This window comes from Lissotriton vulgaris, chromosome 9, assembly GCF_964263255.1.
Source record: "Lissotriton vulgaris chromosome 9, aLisVul1.2, whole genome shotgun sequence".
NCBI lineage: Eukaryota > Metazoa > Chordata > Amphibia > Caudata > Salamandridae > Lissotriton > Lissotriton vulgaris.
Window position 1 is genome coordinate 1,192,339,255 of NC_141697.1, and position 25,434 is coordinate 1,192,364,688.

Sequence of the window (25,434 nt, forward strand, 5' to 3'; positions counted from 1 at the left end):
ACTTTGGGGCAGTGAAAGATAAGATGTGCCAAGTCCCCTTTGTCCTTGTCACAGTTCCAGCACCGGTCACTTTCCCTCAGACCCAAGGTCGCCAGATGTGCTGGGGTCCATTATGTTTTGTGTAGTAGCCAGAATTTAGTCTGCGCTAAGGCCGGGGAGATTTTTTTCTGTATGTGGGAGGCCCAGAGCAGGTTGCGCTCCTTTTCACTGAGTGTGGCTCCGAGTTCTTTCTCCCAGTAAGTAATTGTTTTGTCGTTAAGTTTGGAGGAGCTGGGGTGTAATAGTTTGTATAGGTGTGATACCTGGTGACCTACTCTGTTGATATTCATCATGTATTTGATAATTGAGGGTTTATGCTTTGATAGTTTTGTTTTGGACAGGGCTTTTTGATTTTAAGGAAGTTGTACAGTTCTATGTCTGGGTAAGTTGTGTCTTGGTTTTCATATGTTGAAGGAGGAGGGGCTACCTCCCTCTTCCAGTTGCGCTGGGTATGAGATACCCAGTCTCTTTCATGAGTCTATGGAGAGCGATTTACCCCTATACTTAATCTTTGTGTTTGCCCATATTGATTCCCACATTGAGTTCTTCATGCTGTGTTCCATTTTTTGATCTATTTTAAGCAGGGCATTCTTGGTGCTTTTGAGTATTGGCTTTGCAGCTACTGCCTGTTTGTTGGCTGTAAGAAGCGCTACTGGCTCTAGGCTATCTAGTATGGCTCTCTCAATATTGAGCCAGACCGGCGTATACTCCCGGCTGGGCAAGACCCAGTAGGCCCTCTGTTTCGCTAGGAAAGCAGTCTGGAATGTCCTAAAATCTGCAACATTTACACCCCCCAGTTTTTTGTTCAGTCTTAGTTTTTTGAGGCTTAGTCTTGCCTTTTTTCCCCGCCAAAGGAATTTGTTTAACATTTTGTCTATTTTATGGTGGAACTCGTCCGTGAGCACGAGCGGTAGCATACTTGCCAGGGAGTTGACCACTGGGGTGATCATCATCTTTATTGTCTCTACTCTTCCCCACCATGTCAGGAATTTAGGTGACCAGGCCTCCAATAACGTCTTTGTCTTTTCTAGTAGTAGCTTTTCGTTTTGGTCGAGTGTTGATTTGAGGTCCTTGCCGAACTGTATGCCCAGGTATTTAATGAACCCAGTTTTCCAGGCGAACCTGAGTTCCCCAGTATCTCTCTAGTGGTGTGTATGTTTAGAGGCTTGCACTCCGACTTATCTTTGTTCAGCTTGTAGCCCGAGTGGGTTAAGTATTTTCCTATGGTCTCCATAAGGGCCACGATGGACGAGTTTGGTTTCTCTGCGACTATAAGGATGTAATCCGCGTATGCGGCTAGTTTTACTGTGGTTTTTCCTATGATCATCCCTCTCATCTCTCCGTTGGTCCCGATGTCTCTGATAAGTGGTTCTAGGGCCAGCAGAAAGAGCAAAGGGGACAAGGGGCAACCCTGTCTTGTCCCCCGTTGTAGATTGAAGGGTTCTGAGACCGACCCGTTGACTACTATGCGAGCTTTGGGGTTTTCGTACAGAGTCATTACTTTCCGTGTATACAACTCCCCCAAGTTGTATGCCCGCATACAATGCTCGAATAAGTGCCAGGATACCCTATCAAACGCTTTCTCAGCATCTAGTGAGTGTGATCATCACTGCTGGTTCCTCCGTCCTGGCGGCCCATTTTAGTATGTGGCATAGGAGTCTAGTGTTATCATTTGACAAGCGCAACTTTAGGAATCCCACCTGGGAGTTGCTTATCAGCTATGGGAGAACAGTATTTAGTCTTGTGGCTAGGATTTTGGCGTAAACCTTGCAGTCTACGTTGATTAGTGAGATGGGCCTGTAGTTTTGGGGCAGTTGTGTGTTTTTGCCTTCCTTCGGAATGACTATAATGTTAGCTTCTGTCATGGTATATGTGACCGCTCCTATCCCCTCGCAGTGGTTGAACACTTTTTTCATGGTAGGGTGCAGGTGTGTCAGGAACGTTTTAGAGAAGACGGCTGTGTAACCGTCTGACCCCTGCGCTTTGTTATCTTTAAGAGACGTAACCGCCAATTCAATTGCGGCTGAGCTAATTTCTCTTCCTAATGTCTGCGCCTCTTCGTTCGTCACCTTTGGTAGGTTTAGTCTCTCTAGGTAGGCTGTGAAGCCTGCCTGGTATAATGATTGATCATTTTTGTAAAGTTTGATATACAACTCTCTAAACGTTCTTAGTATATCCTTGTGTGCGTCAGTGATTGCTGAGATGGTGGGTTTCCTTTGTTTATGTTTTAGATATGAGGCTAGGATCTTTCCTGCTTTGTTAGCCTCGCAGAGGTTGATTGCCCTGTATTTGTTCACCCACAGACCCGCCCTCTCGCTCAGGATTATGTTGTAATCATATTTTTTCTTTGTTAGCTTTGTCAGGGAGGTGTTGTTCCTTCTACCCGCTATATGGGTAGCTTCTAACCTTTGAATGTCTTCTACTAGTCGTGTCACTTGGAGATTACCTTTTATGTTCATTGCAGCCTTCATTTCTATTATTGTCCCCCTGACTGTCGCCTTGAGAGCATCCCACATGACCTTGGGGTCCATGTCTACTGTGTCGTTATGTCTAATGTAATCTTTAATGGCTTCTTCTATTTTGCTTTTGTTTATCTGGTCAGTCACAACGTCATTATTGAACCTCCAACCTGCGTGGGAGGTCTTCGTTGTGTCGTCCGCTCAGCTGAAGGCTGATGCACGAATGGTCTGAGATGGTTCTGGTTGCGATGTCTGTTTGATCTATTAAGTGGGTGTGTGTGCCTGTGATTAGTATGTAGTCTATCCTGCTGTATGAGTTGTGTGGGTTCGAGTAGAAGGTGTAGTCTCTAGTGTCGGGATGTTGTAGCCGCCAAGGGTCCTTGAGATTGAATCTGGTGCATATGTTCTTTAGCTTGTTGTGTGCGTTCGATGGAAGTGAGTGGCAGTGTGATTGTCTGTCGAGTGCTTGGTCAAGTGCAATATTGAAGTCCCCAGCCATGACTGTTAGGTCGTTCAGGGGGATTGCTTCCAGTCTTCTCGATACTCCATCCCAGAATTCTGTGTCGTCAGTGTTGGGCCCATAAATTTTCACCACCTGTATGGTTTCCTCTCCCCTTTTCAGTTTTGTTATTAGTATCCTTCCTGCTTCGTCAGTGTGTTGGTCCTCTACTTTTATATTGGAGCTCTTGTTTACCAGCATTATCACCCCCCCTTTTTTCCCACTGCTGGTGAGCAGGCTATTTGGCCGATCCACTTCGCTGTGAGACGGTTTGCATCCTCCAGGGATAGTCTGCAACAGGAGAACGTCTGCTTTCGTCTTTGCTAGGTAGTCTAACATTTTTTTCCTCTGGATCGGGTGGTTAAGGCCTTTGCCATTTAAGGAGACTATCTTTAGGTCGGATGCAATGGAGTTTGTGTTATCTACTGCCATTGGCTACGGGGCTTTTCACTGTGGTACCTGTTTGTCCTAGCACCTCCCCCTCCACCTGACTGTGGACTCATATTCCTTCTTCTTTGCAGAAATGTAGTAGTCAGAAAGATTAGGATAGGATAAAGGACAGTGGATAGAGTTGAAGTGTGTATAGAAGACAGACAATACAGACGTGACAGAAACTCCCCCCCTTTTCACCCCCCCTCCCCGCCCTCTCCGCCCCACATAGTATTTCGGACGTGCGACTGCAAGATCCCCTAACCGTCTCTCCCTGGGAGTCTATTGCCTCGTGCACTGGTGTAACTACTGCTGCTATTCGAGAACTGTCACCCTCTCCCCTCCCCCTCTTCGCTATGTATCGAGACTTACATATTTTAAGTGGTCTTTGAAATTACCTTCCCCTCTCTAGATCTGTCTCTCTTTGACTCTTTGACCTTTCCCCTCTTGTGTGTCCTCCCCCCCTGTCGGGCATCCCTTGGCATTAGAAACAAAAGGATATTCTGTTAGAATAGATCTCTGCAGTATTGCTTTTACAGCTTGGCTCCACTTGTATGGTGGACTGTTAAACCTGTCCTGGTTTGCTCACTGCCCCTCCTGAGGTAGATAAGTTTGATAAGTTCGGAGCCCTTCATTGCCCGGAAATGGGCGGCATTGAGTCCGCTTGAGGTAGATATTTGACTTGAGGTAGTAGCATGGGCTCTGAGGTAGAGTCAGCTGTCCGAGGTTTTGAGCATTGTGATCTTGCTTGCGAGGTTTCCATTTCCCCTGATGCAATGGTCCCTGTAGTGACATTGCTTGAGGTAGATATTTGTCCTGAGGCAGTCCCTTGTGACCCGAGGTAGAAAAACCGCTGTCCATGATTGTCTTTTATCCCCTTATTCTGCATTCAGCTCCAGAGAAGCTCTTCTCTTGGTCGTAGCTGTTTGTCAGGTTTCCATTTCCTGCTGCGAAGGGCCTTGTAGGTTTCTTTACAGCTCTGCCGGGTCTTCGAAGACGTGTGTTCTGCCATTAGCGTTAATTCTGATTCTTGTTGAGCCCACGAATGAGAAGATGATGTTTCTCTTTCTTAGGGTTCCTCTCCAGGCCAGGAATACTTTTCTTATGTCTACTGTAGGCTTTGAGTAATCCTGTGTGAAGGAGTTTGGAAAACCTTATTTAAAAAAAAAAAATTCCGCCTGCTTCCCAGTGAGCTGTTTCTTCTGTGTACCTTCTGGCGTTGGAGTCTTGCTGCTACTTCGGTTCTCAAGGGGTGGTACTCACAGGGGGCCTGATTGCCCTCGATTGCTGTTGTTGGCTTTGCTTTTAGTGTCTGATGCTAGGTGCCAATGTGTTGAGCTCTGATATAAAGCCTCTATTTTCGCTTGGCTGGTGGTTGTTAAATATATTTGTTTTTTTCTCTCTTTTTTCACTGCTTCCGTTTTATGAAATTTCATTTCTGTTTTACCAGGGATTTTAGCAGGGATTGCAGTGCTGATACGCTACCTTTGTTTTCACTTCTTTTCCAGATGGCCCTACTTTGCATTCCCGTTTCTCCTTGCAGCGTTATGCCCTTAAAATGGCGGCCCTCGTTGTTGTCTTGAGATGGCGGCCCCCGTGATGTGTGCCTTCAGTTTCGATTTTGCTCCGTTTTGCTTACACACTGTCTATGCCTTTTGTGTGGGGAACTCTCTTTGCTCGTTCACTCCCTTATGTGAGATGGGGATAGCAACGGCGGTCGCGGAAGGTAACTGCACTGACCTTGTTGCTTCTGAAAGGTGCTCCCTGTGGCTACGTCGTTCCTTGTAGACTCTGTATCTGGTTGCTCCCCCCTTTGACTCCCCAGGCTCTGCTTGTCACTTCCAGCGTTGTTGAAGCGCTGAAGGATCTCTGCGTTCGCCTCTCCAACGTTGTGGCTGTCACGCCGGGAGCTGGCGCTGCGGGTCTGTGGCTGGGCCCTGTGCGGTTCTTGCTAATCTGTTTGTTCTCCGGCGGCGACCCCCCCCTCTAGATGGCGATTCCCAAGATGGCAATCCCCAGCTGGGATTCGCTTCCTCGCCTCTCCGTGTCCTGAGGGGGTGCCGGTGGGGGTGTTGGTGGGGGGTCGACTTTGTTGTTCTGTCGTTTTTGCCCTCCTGCAGCTATCAGGGGGGAATCCCCATGTCCTGCTCTCTTGTTTTGCAATCTCTGGCTCCTCTCACTGCCAGGTAGCCATCTTAATGTCTCTGCTCACTCGCGATCTTGGTTTTTTTTTCTTTTCAGCCAAAAACTTGTTTCTGTCCGCTGTTCGTACCCCGCAGATGGTCTCACCGCTCCGCGAGCTTTTCCGGCGATGCTGGAGTTGATTTCTGGATGTCGTAGCCCACTGTGTGGTTGTTAAACTCTTGCTTGCTCCCAAGTGTTAACAGAGCATCGGACTCAGGCAACTATTCCTATTGCCGTCCAAGCCACGCGTCCACCTCCATAGATATCATGTCCTCCAAGTTGCATACCATCACTAGGACACTTATTCTGCCAGTAATGCTAATTCTTTTTTTTTGGGGGGGGGGCAGATTCTCATTTGCCACCCTTTTCTAAATAAGGGTATTAGATATCATATCACTAAAACTGTTTTGATGATCAAAAAAATACATCAACAAAACCACTAACAACAAGATGTTGTCCCAGGTAGAAGGTGAATTCATAGAAACAAGAAAAGATAGAAACCACATTGGAGGAATCTGAATCATGGAAATCAGTTTTAAGGAAAGACAATTTTGAGGAAATACAAAAAAAAATGTTAATTAAAAGAAAGATTTAGCATTTTAAATAAAAGTTAATTTTAAAGAAAATCCAAAATTACATTAAACTTGGGTGAAGTCTAGGACTACTGTGGGATTTGTGGGCTCAGGGTTGGATCATGGTTAGGGTGATGAGGGGGTTCTTAGAGGTCAGGAATAATTGGCAATAGATTGTAGATTAGGGTTTTTAGGGTTCACGTAAGATTGGTGTTTAGGTGTGTAAGGTGTTTTTAATTATACGTGTGGAGTCTATGAGTGTCGAGAGGTTTTAGGGCTTCATGAATGGACATGGGCCGGTGAAGATTTTTAAGGTTCAATTATGAGTAGCGGCTGAGACGGTGAAGAGCTTTTAGGGTTCCGGATGAGGTGGGGTTTATGGTGGTGAGGGGTTTTAAGGATTAAGGGATGGGTGGAGTTTAGATGTATAAAGGGTTTTTTAGGGTTCAGTGATGAGTAGTTTAGTGTGATGAGTTGTTATGGGTCATGGATGGTTGGTGTTTAAGTGTGGTGAGGGTGTTTTAGAGTTCAAGGAAGAGTCGAGTTTCGATGTCCTGAGGTGTTTTAAGGGGTACAAAATGGTTGGGGTTTAGGCATAGAAATGGGTTCTAGGGTTCAGGAATGGGTAGGATTAGGGGTAGTGCGTGATTTTAGAGCTCAGCGATGGTGGATTTGTTGGGTAGAAAAGGCTTTTAGGCTTCAGGGATGAGTGTTGTTTAGTTGTGGTGAAGAGTTTTAGGGGGCAGGGATTTATAGTGTTTAAGGGTTGTAAGGGGTCAGCAATGGATGTTGTTCCTGGGTGGTGATGGTTCCAAGAATTAAAAGCATCCAAAGTAATTGTCTGAGAATGTCGACGATATACATATGAAATAATGTCCTCTGAAGTAAATCACTTAAATTAATATCTCAGAAAAAAATATTTCTGAAATTAAGACCTGCAATCATTGAATTTACATAAAATAAATAAGCATTCAAAAGACAATTTCGACCAAAAAGACTTTCTATGAATTGGTTTCTACAAAAAGTATAGAAGGTTTTATAGAGCGCGAACTAGATCCTTGCGGATATCAGAGCGCTTTACATTGAACAGAGATGATTATAAAAAAATGAATAGCAAAACACAGTATAGAGAACAAGCAAAGGATAATTAAAATAAAATAAAACACACAGAAAGAATCGTAAAAATACCAAAGCAAGGGATCATAGTTGTTCCAAGAAGATATACAGCGAGGTATTCATTCTGAAAATTTCCATTAAACATTGTAGATGAAATGGTTTCTCAGTAATGGTATTCCATGACATAGTTTTCCCACTAAATCACATACAACCATTGCCCTGCACTTCATGTGGAAAAATGTGTGCTTCATATGACTTTTCAATTTCTAAACTAAGCAAAAATGCTATCTAAGCATCACTTTAAAATAGCAGTATGTTCCTCCAGCTGATAAATACAGAAGCATGCTGTGCAATAATCCCAGTCATGTTGGCAACACATGGTAAACTCTATTAAGTTAGAGTTTACAGAAGATAATATTACTTTCAGGTTCTCAAAATACTTGCCCTCCCAGTTACAACTGTTTATGCTGACAAGTGAATTTGCTGTACTTGCCTGCAATGGATTTAGAAAGCATCTGTTTATTACTGAACCTGATATTGCCAAGCATTCACAGTTTACAGTCCAATAAACTCGCAGATGATGGCTCATAAGTGAAATGCAGACATTAATAAGTTTTTGCAGAACCCATGTTTCAGCTGTGTGGCTAAACAGCGGAAACAGGGGTCACTCTCAGACGTAAAGAGAAGCAACAGATTTCATCAGATGACCACATCAGTCGAACACACATTGGAAAGAGAAGGTCCGTTTACCTTGCATGGAAGATAAGAGACGGGATTGAAGGCCGAACAAATATCTAAGATCAATATTGGCACCTATGCAATTCTATTTGTTCAATTTTGTCATGATGCAGAACAATGGGGGATTATCATTCATAGCACAGTATTAACTTTTGCAATGTGCTAGATATTAGGGGTGTGTAAGTTTTTTTTAAATCACTCCGCATGCTTTGTAACCTTGTCTTCAAAGCTTTATTAATTTTCCAACCCTTGCAAAGTTTGCATTTTTTAAATCATGAGAAGTCCTCAAACAGGATGTTAAGTATGTAATATAATCAAAACTCACTTCTATTAAGTTATTGTGAGAAATTAATTGTGAACTGAGTGGGTAATATTTACATTTTTCCCACCCCTATGAGTGACTCAGAACTAGAAGAAATCCATCTTTATGATTTCAAGTATGGTCCACAACAAACAAACAAACATGTTTAGCACCTACAGACTATGACTTGAAAAACAAACAGCACAACATTTTCTTAATTATCCTTATTTTGGACAATGCCCTCCTGACCACAGATAATGATGACCCTGTCTCCTGATATTACTGGAACCTCTCAACTGCTTTCGAGACAGTTGACTATCCCACCCTCATACGCACCCTGGAGTCTTGTATGGGATTCACAAGCAATGTAGTTCTCCTCCAACCTTTCCAACAGACACCAGTTCAATCATTTGGGCACCTCAGGCCCCAGATGATTTTTATCATCTGAGTAGTCCCCCAGATTCACATACTTTCTCCTGTCATCTTCAACCTTTACATGGAGCCGCTGGGTGCTCAACTCACAGATAACAGCATCAAGATCCAGCAATATACCGATGATACACAACTCTACTTAATAAAGTCTCCTCTGCTTCAGACATCCAACCAATCAAAACTTGCCAGCACCTCATCTGAATCTGGATGCCCTGGGCCTTCTTGAAGCTCAACACAACAAAAACAGGATCCCTTTGGGTTGTCATGAACACAAACACGAAACAGAACAAACCTGGCTTCATGATATGAAGCTTAATGGCTTTGAACACCACCTTTCAGGGTATGCCATGTCACTTAGACTCTGCCTGGACACCAAACTCAGCCTCAAGGTGCACATTGCCAAGAAAAAAAACCAAAGACGGCCGGGTGCCAGCTCTTTCTTCTAAAGAAAGTAAAACCGTTTTTCCCAGAAAGCTACTTCAGACCTGCTGTTCAAGCCCTTGTTCTCTTGCATCTGATTGGTAGTAATGACCTGCTCCATGGCCTCCTAGACTCCATACTGGCCCTCCCCTTAAAAGCATCATACAGGCTGACAGGTCATTTCATCCAAGGCCTGAAGAAATATGATCACATCATCCCCACCATGATGGAACTCCATTGGCTCCTCTTAGCAGCAGCTTCTTCAAAATCAGCCACATCATTTACAAATACATCATGTCCAGCACCACTGCTTATCTAGCAGACAAGCTCACAATCTCTGGTACTTCTCGGCACACCCACATTCAGGACACCAGCAGACTGCAGAATAGGAAGTGTAAAAAAAGAAAAAAAAACAAATCAGTAGGCCTTTTCCATCCATGCACTGAGGATCTGGAACAACATCCCCGTATCCATCAATAACACCAACGCAGCTCCAATTTAGGAAAGAGTTCAAGACTTGCCTCTTTAAAAATTGATGATTTAAAAAAAATTATTGATGATTTAAAAAATACTACATAACAATGTGGTAACTGTTCATAATCCAGCTACCTCTCCTATCACTAACTTTATTATTGTGTTTGAAAATATAAAGCATTCTGCAGCTTTTGAATAGGTTTGTGCTATAGAAAAACATACATATATACATGTTGATTGCTTTGTTCAGTTCAAAATTCATGTATACGTTTACATTCTACTGAGAAAGCTGCTCATAAAAATTGTACTTATGAACCGATTATAAATGAGACTTTTTACAAATTTTTTATGGACACAATATCAGTCCAGTTGGATCATAGTGCATGCCGCACTTCCATTATGAGTTCTCGTTTAAAAGAAATTGATGAACAAAGGAGAAACAATGTACCAATCAAAAGTAACCATGTCTTAATATAATGCCAAAAGACAAAAAGGTATTCAATATCTGAGACTTTTTTATATTCTACCAACCATTGGCAGGTGGAGAACCTAACAATTGTGTGACTGAAATCAAACAAGAGCTTGACTATTACATAAAAGGAGGTACAGTCATGCAAACAGCAAACATAAACTATTCCCAGAGTGAAGGTACTGCCAATTACATGCCTGGCAACTATGGGCTAGGAATGCTAAATCTGGGTGCTGCAGCGCCGCCATCCTATGTAGGATAGTTGTATTACCAATGAGAAGTCATCATTTAATTAAACATGTATTCACCCAGAGGAAGCATTGTTTACTTTGCATGTGCAAGGGGCACAATTCATACAAATATAAGCCATCCTCAGCGCAGTGTTCTACCACATTATCTGCTTTTTGTTTCAGCTCACAAATCTAGAACACTGACTACTGCTATAGTGCCAAGATACGTATATATATGAAGCGCAGATTTACTATTATTTTATTCATATGTATGTACTCTTGATGATACTTACTTGAACATACAATCCCCAGCACTAGAGACCCCAAGTAATTGAGAATCCAATCAGGCAGTGCCTGTCTTTTTTAAATGTCTGGGCAATAATCCTATGGCTGAGCAAGGGGCCTGCTCCAGCACTGGGTGTTGACTTGTGCAGTCAACAAACTGTTCACTAATGCCATGACCTTAATGAAGTATTATTTTCTTCTTCTTTAACTGTTTGACTACCTTAATGTTGAATTTTTCTATATACTTTGGTCGACTGTTGCGACCTGGCCGAATCCTCACATGTAGCTTGAGTACATTTATTTGCATAACAAGTAAAGTGATCTGATACTTTTGGGTCTAGCTGGTGCTACATAAAACTCTTAAGCAAATAAGTAAACACAAGTGCTAACACAGCTCACATGGCTCCATTGCTGTCTGACTCCAGTGAATTTGTTAAATGCTCTGCTATGGGCGAAGCCCATGGTGTGTAACTGGGATCCATGAGCAGTCTATGCTGCAGAATAATCCTTTATGTTCAACTGGGGATGTAGAAGTGCAACCTGAGCCTGTGAGAGTCACTACAGACAAAAGAGAGCAGCTCCCTGTATGCATGAATCAGTAGTGCTGCTTAGTTGACAGAATGGCATTCAATTTAGAGGGCCTCATTAAGACCTTTGAATTTAGCTGTGGAAACCACTGGAGACTTTGTTTTAGCAACAGTGGAGTCCACATCTGGCCCATGATCTTTATCTATTCAGAGCACATCTGCACAATGGTATTCAGTTGTGGAGGCCTCACCCACAAGATGGAGTGCAGCTATGGAAGTCATAGTGTATGGTGTTCGCTTGTGCAGGCCATAACTAGAGAATGGGAATTTATAGAGAAGAAAACATACAGAAATGCAGACAATTATAAGATGGAGTGCAGCTATGGAAGTCATGGTGTATGGTGTTCGCTTGTGCAGGCCATAACTAGAGAATTGGAATTTATTGAGAAGAAAACATACGGAAATGGATATATACGACAACCTGAAGACAATCTCTTCCTCTGAGGATCAATGGGAGAGTAGAGGAAAGAAAGAAAGAAGTAGGACAACCACTTTCCAAAATGAAACACATGCCGTGTAAAAGGCAAGATTTATTTCAGCAAATGAGTTAGTCGGCATCATTACATAACATTAAAGAGGAGGAGGAAGATTGTGCACAAGAAACTTTAGAATGTTTTCTACTGACAACAAGTTAGTAAATGTGTGAAGCAAACCCCTTGCACAAACATTTAAAATGCACAATTTTATGTGTGGTCATTGGAAGCCATGCTTCCAAAAGTGCTTATTACCGGATCATTGAAATGTTGAGGGGCAATCAACTTCAGGGGTTGGATTTACTAAAGGGCTTTCTTGTGCCCCCATTTCAGACATGGGAAGATTTAAGGTTGGCTGTGTGGCTCATACATATTACACAAACTACCCAAACTTAAACTAAAGGGAAGGTCATGATTCCCGCCAGTCCTTGAAGACCTGTTAGAACTAAAGCATCCACAAATGTAACTTAATGCTCTACAGAAAAGTATTTTCGATGGCTAACCATATCTTTTCTAGTCAAACTGAAAGTAAAAGAAAAACTGATGGTAATTTCAGAGTAGACTAACCAATGGAATGCTTCCATGGAATACAAGTCACCATACTGGGCAATATACTATATACTTGTTATTACTCACTCCGACACTTCACACAGAAGCCAACATTATACACATCAGTATTAGTTGTGCCCCAAAGGGATAGATGAGTCCAGCATTAATGCAGCAGCTCCTCTGTGTGCCCCTTCTGTACGCCTTCCCAGCTACCAGAGTAGAGAATAGGTTGGAATGGCAAGGTTACTTTGATCAAACTGTTTAAAATATTATAGACATTTTATAATTGTTTGCATTGGGTTTTTTTCTCGCTGTAGGTGTTTAAAGGACTAACTTGGGTCACATATTTACGTATATTGATTGATTACCGGTAAAGACTGGACAGATCTTCTCCCAGCAGGTGATTCCGCCTTCGGAGGTGTACTGCCCAAGCACCACTTCCAAGAAAAACACTGGCAAACCTCCTCCGAACAGGAAAATGAAATATGGTATGAGAAATGCACCTGTAATGGAAGAGAAAAACAACAAAACGTGGTCACTGGGTAAAGACTTGAAGATAGGACAAATAGTAGAAAGTACACAAAGAGAACACTTCTAGCTCCTAGCTTTTTATTAATGGTGCATATGGTAGCAAAGAGTAACCATTTTCTGGGCATGTCACAATTATCTCACCTTGCATCTGTAAGGGTTAACTGGTAGTTAAAACCTGCATATTCCTTATGATAAAGTTGACCACTTCCTGGCTTTGGATAGGGAGCAGGCTTCACAGTACTTTACTGCCTTGACATTTTATATAATTGTTACTTCAGGGGGGACAGGCTGCTGCAAGGATGCTTTGGAACCCAAGAATTGGTTGAAAGATGCAGATAATAAAAATGAGCCATCATCACTTGTTGCATTGGAGAGCAAAGGACAAACACTCAAACTAGTCAGACTTGGCAGAGGTGACTCTAGAGCCTTTGCTTTCTCTAATAATTTGGATGCTATTGACCACTAGTCTCTCCCTGGGCACTGCAGGCTTGGCACTAGAGACGCTATTTCTTGAATCAATCATTCTTTGTTTCCTGATGATCCCCTCTCTCCACCCACTTAACCGCCAGTTACTAATCTACACTGCATTCCTATTTAACCCAAACCAATTTTCTTGGGTATATTATCTACTGTTTTGGCTTCGCTTTCAACCTTATCCTTATGATACAAACGTCTTCGTCTTGTTTCCTTCTTCAAATTCAACCTCCTGAAGACGTTGGTCCTTTGATCTGCTTGGCACGTCCAATGGAATAACTTCTCTGGTCCACCCTGAGGCACACAAGCCCTTCACAGTACAAACATCCTTTAACCTGCCTCCAAATCTTAGGAAACATAATCAGTTGGCCTCCTACCCTTAAGTATCCATTGGTCACCATGTCTACATGTGTACATCCTGTAACTGTGCTCTTAATGGTTTTTATTGATCCGCCTCAGTCCCTACAACTCATAATTGTGTCGTGATCTAAACTGCACACCACCATCTCTCTTAAAATTGTGCTTGCTATTTCTAATTCTACATGTTGGATAGAATACCTCTACATTTACAGTTACGAGTACAAATGTCTTGACTACTTTGGTTGCCTGAGTGTAATAGGTTGGTGATATCCATTCAATGGGAGGGTGGCTCAAAAATCACCATCAGAAATGGGTGCTGATAGGCACACACGTTGATCATTTCAACAGAGAGAGCAATGTAAAAAAACAACATGCCCCTTGATCTACCCTTCAAATGTCCTGCACACCAAGTAGGGTAAAGAAGATTCCCGGTGAAGAGATCTCCCATTTCCAGCTCCCTTGGTTCTTGCCACTTAATGCTAAGCTTTTCCCTTCTAGCACTAAATTGTCTAATCACTTTCTCAGAAGTACCTAGATATAATTTTGTTTGCAGTATTCACCAACTGAAAATCTCACTCACTCACTTTCTTCACCTGCCACCAATGGAAACAATGACATAATAAAATATTGAATTTGTATAAACACTATGGCTTTGATTATAAGTATATGAACAATAATCCTTGGCCCTAGCTATTAATTCTGGCCATAGCTATCTTGCTGATAAATGTATCCCCTACACACCACGGTGGCCTCTCTGCTCAGAATTCAAGCACCTCCTCACAGTGCCTAGAATTAAACGAGCCAGACAAGGTGGGAAGGCCCTATCCTATCTGGGTCCCTGCCACTGGAACAAGCTACCTGTCCAACTAAGACAATGCACGGAACATCTCCACTTCAGGAAACAACTTAAAACCTTTCTTTTCACCTCTGATCTTTAGCAGACAGTTTTCCCCTCACGCGACCTGTCTAGAGCGTATAGATACCCCTCCGGGGGTCGATTCTGGTGCTTTATAAATAAATAAATAAATGTATTCATGATGTAAATTTAAATGGGTATACACCTGTTACAACACAACTTTTACAACTACCTACCATTACAACGCAACTTTTACAACGCATACCATTACAACGCATTGCGCTGGGGGGCGCTCTAGGATAGGGAATAAGTTTAATTTACTATCCAACACCTTCCCTAGTGTCCACGGGGACTGGAGTTGGAATAGTAAATTATACTTACCACTATCCAGCACCTCTAAGCGCTATGCGTTGTAATGGTATGCGTTGTAATGGTCGCGTTGTAATGGTAGGTAGTTGTAATGGTATGCGTTGTAACGTCATACATCCATTTAAATGTGTTTCAGTGATTAACATATGTTAGTCAAGCCAGAACTGCTTACTGAAACCAAAGATGAAAATGAGTTGCCGTACTCACCTCCGCCATTTTTGTAGCAGAGATACGGGAAGCGCCAGACGTTGCCAAGGCCGATGAATCCGCCAGCCACTGAGAGCAGGAAGTCAATCTTGCTAGCCCATTTCTCTCTCTGGGGTGGCTTCCCCTCAGCTTCGTCTTCCGGGCGGGACCCTGGACTCTTTCCAGGAGACGGTTTCTGGATGTCCTTGTGGAAGTCTTTCAAACAGTGAAACTTTTCTTTGTTTGCCATCTCTCCTCCTGAGTGGGAGCAAAGGATGTGGAAAGCAGGTTAGAGACCATAACTGATTTAACAAAACAAATTACAAAGAAAGCATAATATACTTTATGTTTATTATAGAGCCTACACACAATGACACACAACATACAGGGGCACATGCAAGCATGCAGACAGAGCAAGAGAGGGAGGAGCTTCATTGTACACAGTCAAGACACATACAAGCACCGATCCACCCAGCCCACGCACATACAGCACTCAGGCACAGTCAGAACGCTCACCAAAGCAACTGTGCTTACAGGCCAGAACATACATGGACCCCTTTACACAGACAACTAACTCACTGAGGCACCCAAACAGGAACATACACACACACAGGCAAACCTGCAGAGCTGCTAAGTGTCCACATTTTACCTGAGACACCGGCAGCTAGTTCGGCGTTTATTGCCAAATGCATTTTGCATTAGGAGTCTCGACAGTCCTTAGCTGTATTGTACATACAAATGTTCATGACCCAGGGCGAAAATCACTGTTGGCTACAATTGCAGATCTGTCACAAGGTAATACAGGCTAACTATGCTGGGCTGCCAAATCTTCTCAATAGTCTGTGACGTCACTTTTTTCAACGTTCCGGTGGTGCAAGGCCCTGCACCATATTTGCAAAGCTTTATCTACATGAAAGGGGTGTGCAATGGGTGTAGCTGTGAGGCGTTCCACCGCAACAACCGTTGCTTTTTGATGCTGCCCCAGATTTACAATGATCCATAAATCTCAGCTCCTTTCAAAAGCAGGCGTTAGATTGGTGCAACGAGGAGGAATACTTTTGTTTCTTCTCGGTCTTACTTTTTCTATGTGTTCTGCAGCACACATAGAAAGAGAAAAGCACCATTAACTCCTTCGACGCTCATGACGAGCTCAGCTCGTCGTGATGTACACCTCCATACACTCATGACGAGCTGAGCTTGTCATGAACAATGGGAATTATCAAAGATCAGCACAGGAGGAAAATAACACTAGCATCGATGGTGTTAATGATTGTTCATGTGAGGGGGTTGTCCCTTCCTGCTCATAAACAATCATTTTTTAATTGTGATTTGGTACTTCTATGTGTGAAGCAGAAAGCAGCACACATAGAAGTAGCAAATTGCCATTTTTGATTGATTATGTGCAGGAAGGGACACCTTCCTGCACATAAACAATCATCCCTGCAGCGCAGGCACCCTTGCAATATGATGCAAGGATGTCTGTGTTGGTACTAAGCAGCTTTTTTAAGTGCCACCGCTAGTGAAAACACAAGGTGCACCATATTGTTGTAAATACAGCACATCACAGCGTTTTGGAAGTGAAGGAGCGCGGCACTGCAAAATTTGCTGCACTGCACCATTTCCTTGTAGGTATGCCCCAGTGTTTGTTAACTTTTCCCAGCAGAAGAAAAGCCCATGCAATTCATCTTTGTAACTGGAATACAGGGGTTTTGTTTCACTGTTTTGGCACGAGGCATTCATTAAGCTAAACCTAGAAGCGACTTAATATTTTTACCAAGTTTGCTGAATGGTCATAATAACTTTGGCCTTATGTATCAGCGCATTTCCGCATAGACGGAATAAAACCCTTTAATGCATGGGGCCCTTCCTTTTATAAGGCACTTGCCTCTGTAGGTTTGCTGGCGGCAAAGATGTGACTTATGTACCCAATTTATCACTAGTCAATGTATCCACTGCAGAAAGATGAAAGGAGAAGAAATCCCAACTGAATCTGAACATGTGACCTGCAGATCAAACACACTAGTCAAGTGCAATGTAGTCAGTAGTTCAATGAGCCACCTCGCCAGCTGTCAGACTGCAAACTTCACAGACTATAAGTTAAAATGGCGCCTGTGATCTAGCACAAGAACCCTGAATTGAATTATGATAGGGAAAAAGGATATTATTCGCTCTGTAGCTCAAATGTACCTAAGGGACGGGGAAGGCTGGGTCCTGAGAGTAGGAGTGTGAGAAGATTTTTTTCACATGCAAAGTTCAGCCAAGTTCCCAACATTTAACTTTTTGCAAAGTTATCAAACGTTCCTATTTGTTGCCTTTCGCTATGTTTTCGCCACTTATTTGCAATCTAGTTTAACCAAGCTGGAAAAACCTAAGCAGAATTGAGCTCTGGAAACTGCAGAATGTAGCTATATATAACTAACTAGCTAACTGTTGTATGCAATCACTAACATACACAATGGCCACTTTGCTCTGAAACTTTACTTTTTGAGAAACTTTTTGTTGTAAATTAGTTCGTCAACTATCTAGAAGTGTCCTGAGATTTATCTACAACACCTTTCTAATCAAATAGGCAGATGTTTGCCACGTTACCTCTGGTGTCGCTTTTTCTGGGCACATTTCAATTGGGCAGCAGAAGAACACTGATTTCTGTTAGGTAGCTCCTATGCAGAACCATTTTGCTAATGTAATATAAGAATATGTGTGACATAAACTGTCGCAAAAGCCATGACTGTCAAACAAAAGAAGCAACTTTTCCACAGATGTTTGGGAAGGTTGACAAACAACCTTCACTATTTTGTACAACCTGACTTAAATGGTGTTTTTGAGAGTGATTTTTCTCATCAGACTTAAATCGATCTGTGCAAAGCAAGGGTTTGTTCATAAGACTACAGTGACATTTTGTGGTGTGCTTTGGTTCAGCTATGATATATGAGGCCATTGGTTTATCACTGTATCGTAAGACTTTTTGGGCCCGATTCACAAAACTAACTTAAGACAAAATCCTAAACTTACTACTTTTAGTATTCACAGAATTTAGGATTTTGTCTTAAATTTGTCTTAAGACAAACTTAAGACAGACTCAAGAAAGAGTTAAGACAGACTTAAGACAGACTTAAGACAGACGTCTTAAGTCTGTCTGAAGTTTGTATTAAGACAAACTTAAGACAAAATCCTAACTTCTGTGAATACCAAAAGTAGTAAGTTTAGGATTTTGTCTTAAGTTAGTTCTGTGAATCGGCCCCTTTGAACTGAAGTTGGGGGCGACCATGAAAGATGGTGTCAAGATTTTGGGACCAAGACAATCGAAGATATTTTTGGGTCTTAAGCTTTAATTTTAAGGGATACCTTGAAGATAAGTATAAAGTTACTTGCTTTTGAGAAAGGTCTGAGGCTGAAAAACAACAGGCCATGTCTCTCTAAGGCTTACTCTAGGGCTTAGAACCTGATCATTAGGCTGCAAAGCTTCTTGAGATGCACTGGTGCCACCTTCATCAGCCCAGATGTGAACTCCTGATCATACTTTTTCTTCCATGACCCAATTGCAGGGAATTTTTTTGCCTTAAGTTTGTCTTAAAACAGACTTAAGACAGACTTAAGACAAAATCCTAACTTAAGTCTGTCTTAAGTCTCTCTTAAGTTTGTCTCAAGACAAAATCCTAACTTCTGTGAATACCAAAAGTAGTAAGTTTAGGATTTTGTCTTCAGTTAGTTCTGTGAATAGGGCCCCTTGAGACTAGATACATATGGGAGCTTGACACCATCCATCCAGGGGGAGTGAATACAAGTGAGGACATGTATACATACCTGTAGGTCCACAAAGTTTGATTAATACCTCATAATATTTTACCAATCTTATTTAAATACATTTTATGTGATTCTATGCAGTTGGAATGAATTTATAATAATATTTATATTATATATTTATATCCTCATTTGTGGGAATCAACTGTTGAAATCGGATGAATATTAAGCGCAGTAGGCATGTTTTTTTTAAAACAGATTTTATTGGGCGTTTTGCATATGTGATGCATCTCTATTGTACATGCAATGCAATCTGTTAAAACATTGTTATCTACGTTACCATTCCCTGCTTCTTTCAACATTACAAACATTCCCAACTCTCCCCCCACCCTCATCCTTTGAGTCAGTGTCTCACTTCAAAGTTGTCAGTGTATGCAATGTGTTTGTGTGCTCTAGAGGTCTGTGTGTGCTGGCATTTGTAGGTTATAGGTATGGGAAACAGGGGGTGTGGTCATAGACGGGCCTTCAGGGATGCGGCCAGGACCAGCCCGCTTCACCCTTGCTCTGGAGATGGAGGTTGTGAAGACAAAGCTACAGTGGTTTCTGAGTCCAGTGCTATCAGTTCATCGACTAGCACTCCCCAGGCCCTGGCTGTGTCCAGTGTGCGTATGTCGAGTGGGGCCTCCCTTACAAGTAAGTATTCTCACTTCACAGCCCGCACGTTTCCCCATTTCCCTCCTTCATGCTGCTAATCTAGGCCCTCCTGTTGACTTCCAGTTCCTGGTAATTTCTCGATTAGCCAGGACATATGCAAGATATTGGAATTTCCCAATGACTTTAATTTTGGTTGTGTGTTGAAACCACGCCAGTAGGCCGAGACCCGGGGTGCGAGGAATCTCCTTGTCAATGACAGCTTTGACTATATTTACGGCCTCCCCCCCAAATGGCGCTCAGAGCGGGGCACTCCCAGAACATATGCAAGATCTATGCTTCCCATTCCCCACAGCGGGGACAAGCTGCCTCCTCCGACTGGAAATACCTTCTAATGCTCACCAGGGTAAGGCACCCTCTGTTCAGGATATTGTAATTAACTAATTTAAACCGTGCATTTCACAAGATCTTTGGTGAACTTTCCACTTTGGTATCCTAATCCATCTCAGGGAATGAAGTACTCAGATCCTCCTCCCATTGCATTCGTAAGCAATCCATTGGTTGTTGGACTTTACTACATATCGCTTTATAAAGTCACAAGACCTTTTTAATTGTAACTGCTGATAAGGCCACGTTCAGTGCCCGTGGCTCCGCTGACCCAGTACCCCAGTGCTTTCTGAACGCCGAGGTGAGGGCCCTGTGCAGGAGAATTTACCTTGGGGCAAATCAAATTTTGCACAAAACTCTTCAAATAGCAGGAACTCAGAATCTTGAAAGAGGTCTCCCACTGTAGTTGCCCCCGCTGCTGACCAGGCATTAAGTCCCACCCAGCATCTGCCATGCAGCAAAGTCGTAACATAGCGGGGGTAAATCGAAAGAGTACGGGTTCCCACTGCAAGTTTTTTGCAAGTATCTAGCCCAGCATCAAATTATGTTTCTGAACTCTCCCGTGTCCCCAGCGGACCGCCGTCTTATTTGCCATAGCACCCTTGCAAGGTCAGATGGTGCCGGTGTAAATGGGTTTGGACCTTGCTTGGGGTCCTTCTGGATGCTAGCCAGTTGAGCTGCGCCGCAACACAGTATGCTTCGAAGTCGGGGACTGCCAGTTCTCCAGCCACCGGGGAGCGTTGGACCAAGGCCAGTGCTACCGATCTGTGGCCTGTCCCCCAAATAAAAATATGACCAGAGAATATAGCTCTCTGAACAGCATTTGAGGTATCCATACAGGATGCGTGCAAAAGAAGTATAGCAGACGCAGTAGCAAAACCATTTTCAGGAGGGACGCCCTGCCCACTACTGACAGTGGCAGCGGCTTACAAAACTCCATGGAGAAGACGAGCAGGGCAGATCACTCTACCCACATTGCCGTCCAAGAGGTTGGTGCTATCATGATATATCTTTGCCCCTAGGTACGTTAAGCAGTTGGGTTCACATTGGAGGTTTTCTAGGTTGTCTGGAGGGAACCTGTTGGGCATCGCAGGGAAGAGTCATCACAAGCCCAATAGCAGACCAAAGCGTTCCAGCATACCCCTACTCCCTTCAGAGGTGTTCGATCTGATACAAAGGTTATGGGGGCCAATTCAGGTAGATTTGTTTGCAAGCAGACTAACCTTCAAAGTACTGATGTATTTCAGTTGGAAGCTGGATCCAAAGGCAGCAGTTGTGGATGCTTTTCTTCAGCACTGGGGCAAGACCAAAGGATATACCTTTCCCCCGTCTCCATGATTCAGAGAGTGCTGTGGAAAAGGAGGTTAGAGTCCAGCAGTATTATTCTAGTGACTCCCTTCTGGAGGTCTCAGGTCTGGCTCCCAGGGTGATGGAACTTGCAGCTGATATTCCACGCCTGTTACTGGTATCCTTTTGTCTATTACAGGGTTCAGACGAAGAAGAACACCCTTTTGTCTTAGAGTGGAAGATGAACCTTCTTGTTCGGAGGATTTCAGGGGATCAAATAGGCATTCAGGCGTTTTAGGAGAAGCTAAAGGTGTATTGGATGAATCATGGGCCCAGGAACAAAAAGAAGGATATAGGATTTTTTGGAAAAAATTGTGTCGTTGGTGTGTGGAATGAGATCTGGATCCCGGGGAAGTCCCTGTACAGCAGGTAGGCAATTATCTAGCAAAGCTCTTTAATTCTGATCTTTCTTATAGAACAATCAATTGTAATAGATCCGCAAACTCTTCTAACTATGCTCTGGTTAAGAATTTGGCAATTGGTAGTAATCCTTTAATTAGAAGAGTGATGTAAGGTGTGAGTTTAAAAAGACCCCCTAAGACACGTTATGATTCCCTGTGGGACATCAATTTGATTTTCAAGCTCTTTCGCTCCTGGCCAAACAATACTTACCTCTCTCTTAAAGAAATATCTATGAAAATTGGCAACCTTGTTATGTTTAATTTCCTTTGGGAGAGTCTGAGACATCAAAGCACTAGAGTCTAACAGATTCTTCTCAGCAGAGGGTGTACAGTTTAACGTATGGAAAAGAACAAAAACCAAGACAGATTCGGTCTTCAACCCCTTTTCCATGATTGTGAGAAATGATGTGTGGTAAGATGTATGAAGGTGTATGAGAGCAAAGTCTTGGAATAAGCTCTGTACTCCAAGACTTTGCTCTAATACACCTTCATGCATGGTGTTGATCAACTTCTTTAATCCTTTAATCCTACGTGAAACCTTATAAACCTGTTTCTACAGCCGTTGGCCAGATGATTATGAGTGAAGCTAGTGTAGATCTTTTAAGGTTTGGTGCCTATTTTTCAAGAGGGGCTATGGCTAGTAAGGTGTTTTGGGCAGGTGGGTCCCTGCTTGAAATACTTAAAACAGCTGACTGGTCAAAACCTAATACTTTTGCAAAGTTTTATTTGAGACCAGTGGAGCATGTTAGTAATGTAGCTTCAGATGGCTTTAAACATACATATTGGTAGCCTCCAGTCTTGTAATGAAATGCCGATTCTCCCATTTATATGCAGAGAGAATCTTGATTTCATTAGACAACGGAGGGTAACATTATCCCACCCTCCTCACCCTTGAGGTGAGGTATTTCAAAGGTGAGTTTTTCTTAAAGTGTGTATTTCAAGGTATTTTGATGAAAATGTTTAAAGAAAATGTATTTTCTGAAGCAATTAGTTTTTATTGCAATTCTGAAGTATATGTATGGATTTACATTTACTCTGAGTTTTCTTTTCCGTTGCTTTTAGAGAATAGTTCATAGAGTTGAGCAGAAATCACCATAGTGGTTTGTTTCTTGCGGAGTCACAGCAAAAAGAGGAGGATTACTTTGTGCACTTGATATTTATAGTCCCTTGTGAACATTCTAATGTTTTACGATGTATTACTAATCTTTAAAGGGCTGCATTTTGGGGCAGCAATAAAAGTTTATTGCATATGTTAGCTTCCATTGTCTTTAATGAAATCAAGATTCTCTCTGCATATAAATTGGATGATCAACACTCTCCTACACAGGCACCGTCCTCACCTAATGTTCTCTCTAGTTCACTGGGTGCGAAGGCCAAGGATTGATTATGGTTGTAGTGGATTCACAGGTGGAGGACTCCAAGGTCATGTCCCATCTTCAGTCTTGCCACCCATGCCTTCAGTCGAAGGTGGAGGTAAGTTGAGAGAATGAGCTAAATTAGGTAGCGAAAAGGACAGACTAGATTTTCTTGGTTCTCTTTTTCATATTTAATAGAAATAGTCTTTTGAATAAGAATTTCGAATATCTTAAGGGGTTACTTTACCACCTCCCACTTAGCAATAGGTCTGGCGCTATTCATTCAGACCCATCCAAACATTGACTTAGCTGACACCTTCTCCTTCTTACAATACAGATCTTCTAAATTAAGTAATCACAATAAATCCATTTATCGGGCTAACCCTCTTATAAGCAAGCACACAAGCAGTTCTTTATCTACAGCAGGACCTGAGAATATCCATGCACACGTACCACAGGATTGTATATTTCAAAGGAGAATTCGTCAAGTGGCTCCATTGTGTAACTGCATTACTCATTGGTGAGAACATACATGAACACTGAACATGATGCAGAAGACAACAGGCATACTCACAGTCATTCTGGAATACATAATGTAGTACTCCTGTAGTACACATTTGCATAGTTTTACATGCCTATGTGAATTGGTCCAAAACATCTAAAATAGGAATCAAATGGGAATACTCAGAGAATATTCATCTACAATTTGTACCAATAGAGAGCATTTTGCAATCTATGCACTTTTGTTAAAGCAGTTTTACTAACAGGGAGTTGGATATTTCCAGAATGATTTATAAGGGCATTTAAGAGTCCTTAAAAGAGTACCCCTGTAATACTGCTTTCAAAACTCATAAATGCTTTTGTGAATAAACCCCATTATCACCAAAGAAGCAGCAGACAAGAGATCTTTGTGGGAGGTCTATCATAATGGTGCTTTCTCCACCAGAACAGAACTATGCATAGAGGGACCTGCAAGACAGATACACATAGCACTGTGTTGTTGCATAAATATAGAGCCCGGTTCATGGAACTAACTTAAGACAAAATACTAAACTTACTACCATTTTGATATTCACAGAAGGCACTTACACATTTTGGTATTCACAGAAGGCACTTACACATTTTGGTATTCACAGAAGGCACTTACTCATTTCGGTATTCACAGAAGTTAGGAGTCCTAACTTTACGACTCCTAAATGCCTTCTGTGAATACCAAAAGTCTTAAAATTAGGATCTTTCTCAGTTTAGTAGTAGTAAGTTAGGAGTCCTAACTTTAGGACTCCTAAATGCCTGCCGTGAATACCAAAAGTCTTAAAATTAGGATTTTTCTCAATTTAGTAGTAGTAAAGTTAGGACTCCTAACTTTAGGGTCTCAGTTGCAACAGGGTTGGATGTGTTTCACTGTGTATAGTGTTCTGATATTGTCAGATCACATAATTCTAGTCCCTATTAATGAGGTTACTTCGCACCATTGCCTGCATAAACCTATCCAACCTGCATTGGACATGGTGACAATGGTAGACAAATCAAGAGATCACATCTGGAGAAGAAAGGGCATGAATCACAGAAAGGTAGAAAACGTACCAAGAAGTGCATTTGTTGGGAAAGATGATCAAGAGTCAGTAGAAGGTCAAAATATTACGTCAATAATATTGTAAAATAGCTGTTGAGGTGACTCTATAAATATAGAAGTATAGATTTCCTATTTTTAACTTCACATCTACTTTAAACTTTGTTTACAACCCTAGTATTGTAACTCCTCCAAGTATTTCACAGGTAGCTGGGCTTTTATAACATAAAGTAATATTTTATTACCATACATAAAGCTAACATCCCAAAGCCAGCCAACCCCATGAGGCACGCACCACAGCCTGCAGCCAAGCCCTATGTCCAACCCCTGCGGACAGCAAACCCCACACCATGAACAGCACTGCATATTTTCTTATAGAAATATTTAGGACAATGTATTATATGTATTACATACAGATTACTGTGTGTTTACCGCAGCTATAAGGGCAATAAATAAATGAAGGACTGAGATTACACAACAATATCTAGATTTATATTTTTTGCAAAGGTTGTTACTTTAGTTTTGACAATTATTATAATATGTCCATGTGAAATGCAGACAGTAAGTAATAATAAAAATAAACAATATGCATCTGGCAGTAACCAGTGAAAACGTTGAAAAAGTGATATAATGACAAAGCATAATATGAAAAAACAACCCCAGAGTTGTGTGTAACAAAATGATAACAGTTTCAAGGAAAATGTGCAGTGTTTTATCTGCTGTCTGTCAAGAATATTCATCAGGCATGAATATGATTGCAGAAAAGTGTTCCGGGTGTCATTTTTTGGTGTCAGCGCCAATGTCACCAAATGTCAATGTGTTCATTTTTGTATCTCATGCACTATGGATGAGCAATCTTCGTAGTTATCAATAGGCCTGTGTCTTGAAGGTGACTTTCATCCATTCTTGTTTTTTCCAAGCACTAGCTCTCAGCATGCTGGACCTTGTAG

General features: G+C 42.1%; 1 protein-coding gene across 1 annotated transcript in view; it reads right to left on the bottom strand.

The window, feature by feature from the left end:
- SLC6A6 (solute carrier family 6 member 6) overlaps positions 1 to 25,434 on the bottom strand; it is a 291,079-nt gene that overhangs the window by 127,973 nt on the left and 137,672 nt on the right. Inside the window, exons 3-4 of the mRNA XM_086939260.1 lie at positions 15,054 to 15,290; positions 12,625 to 12,759 (exon numbers count right to left, since the gene is read on the bottom strand). Coding sequence (XP_086795386.1) covers positions 12,625 to 12,759; positions 15,054 to 15,282 — 364 coding nt within the window. The 5' untranslated portion in view covers positions 15,283 to 15,290. The remainder of the gene's footprint in view (positions 1 to 12,624; positions 12,760 to 15,053; positions 15,291 to 25,434) is intronic.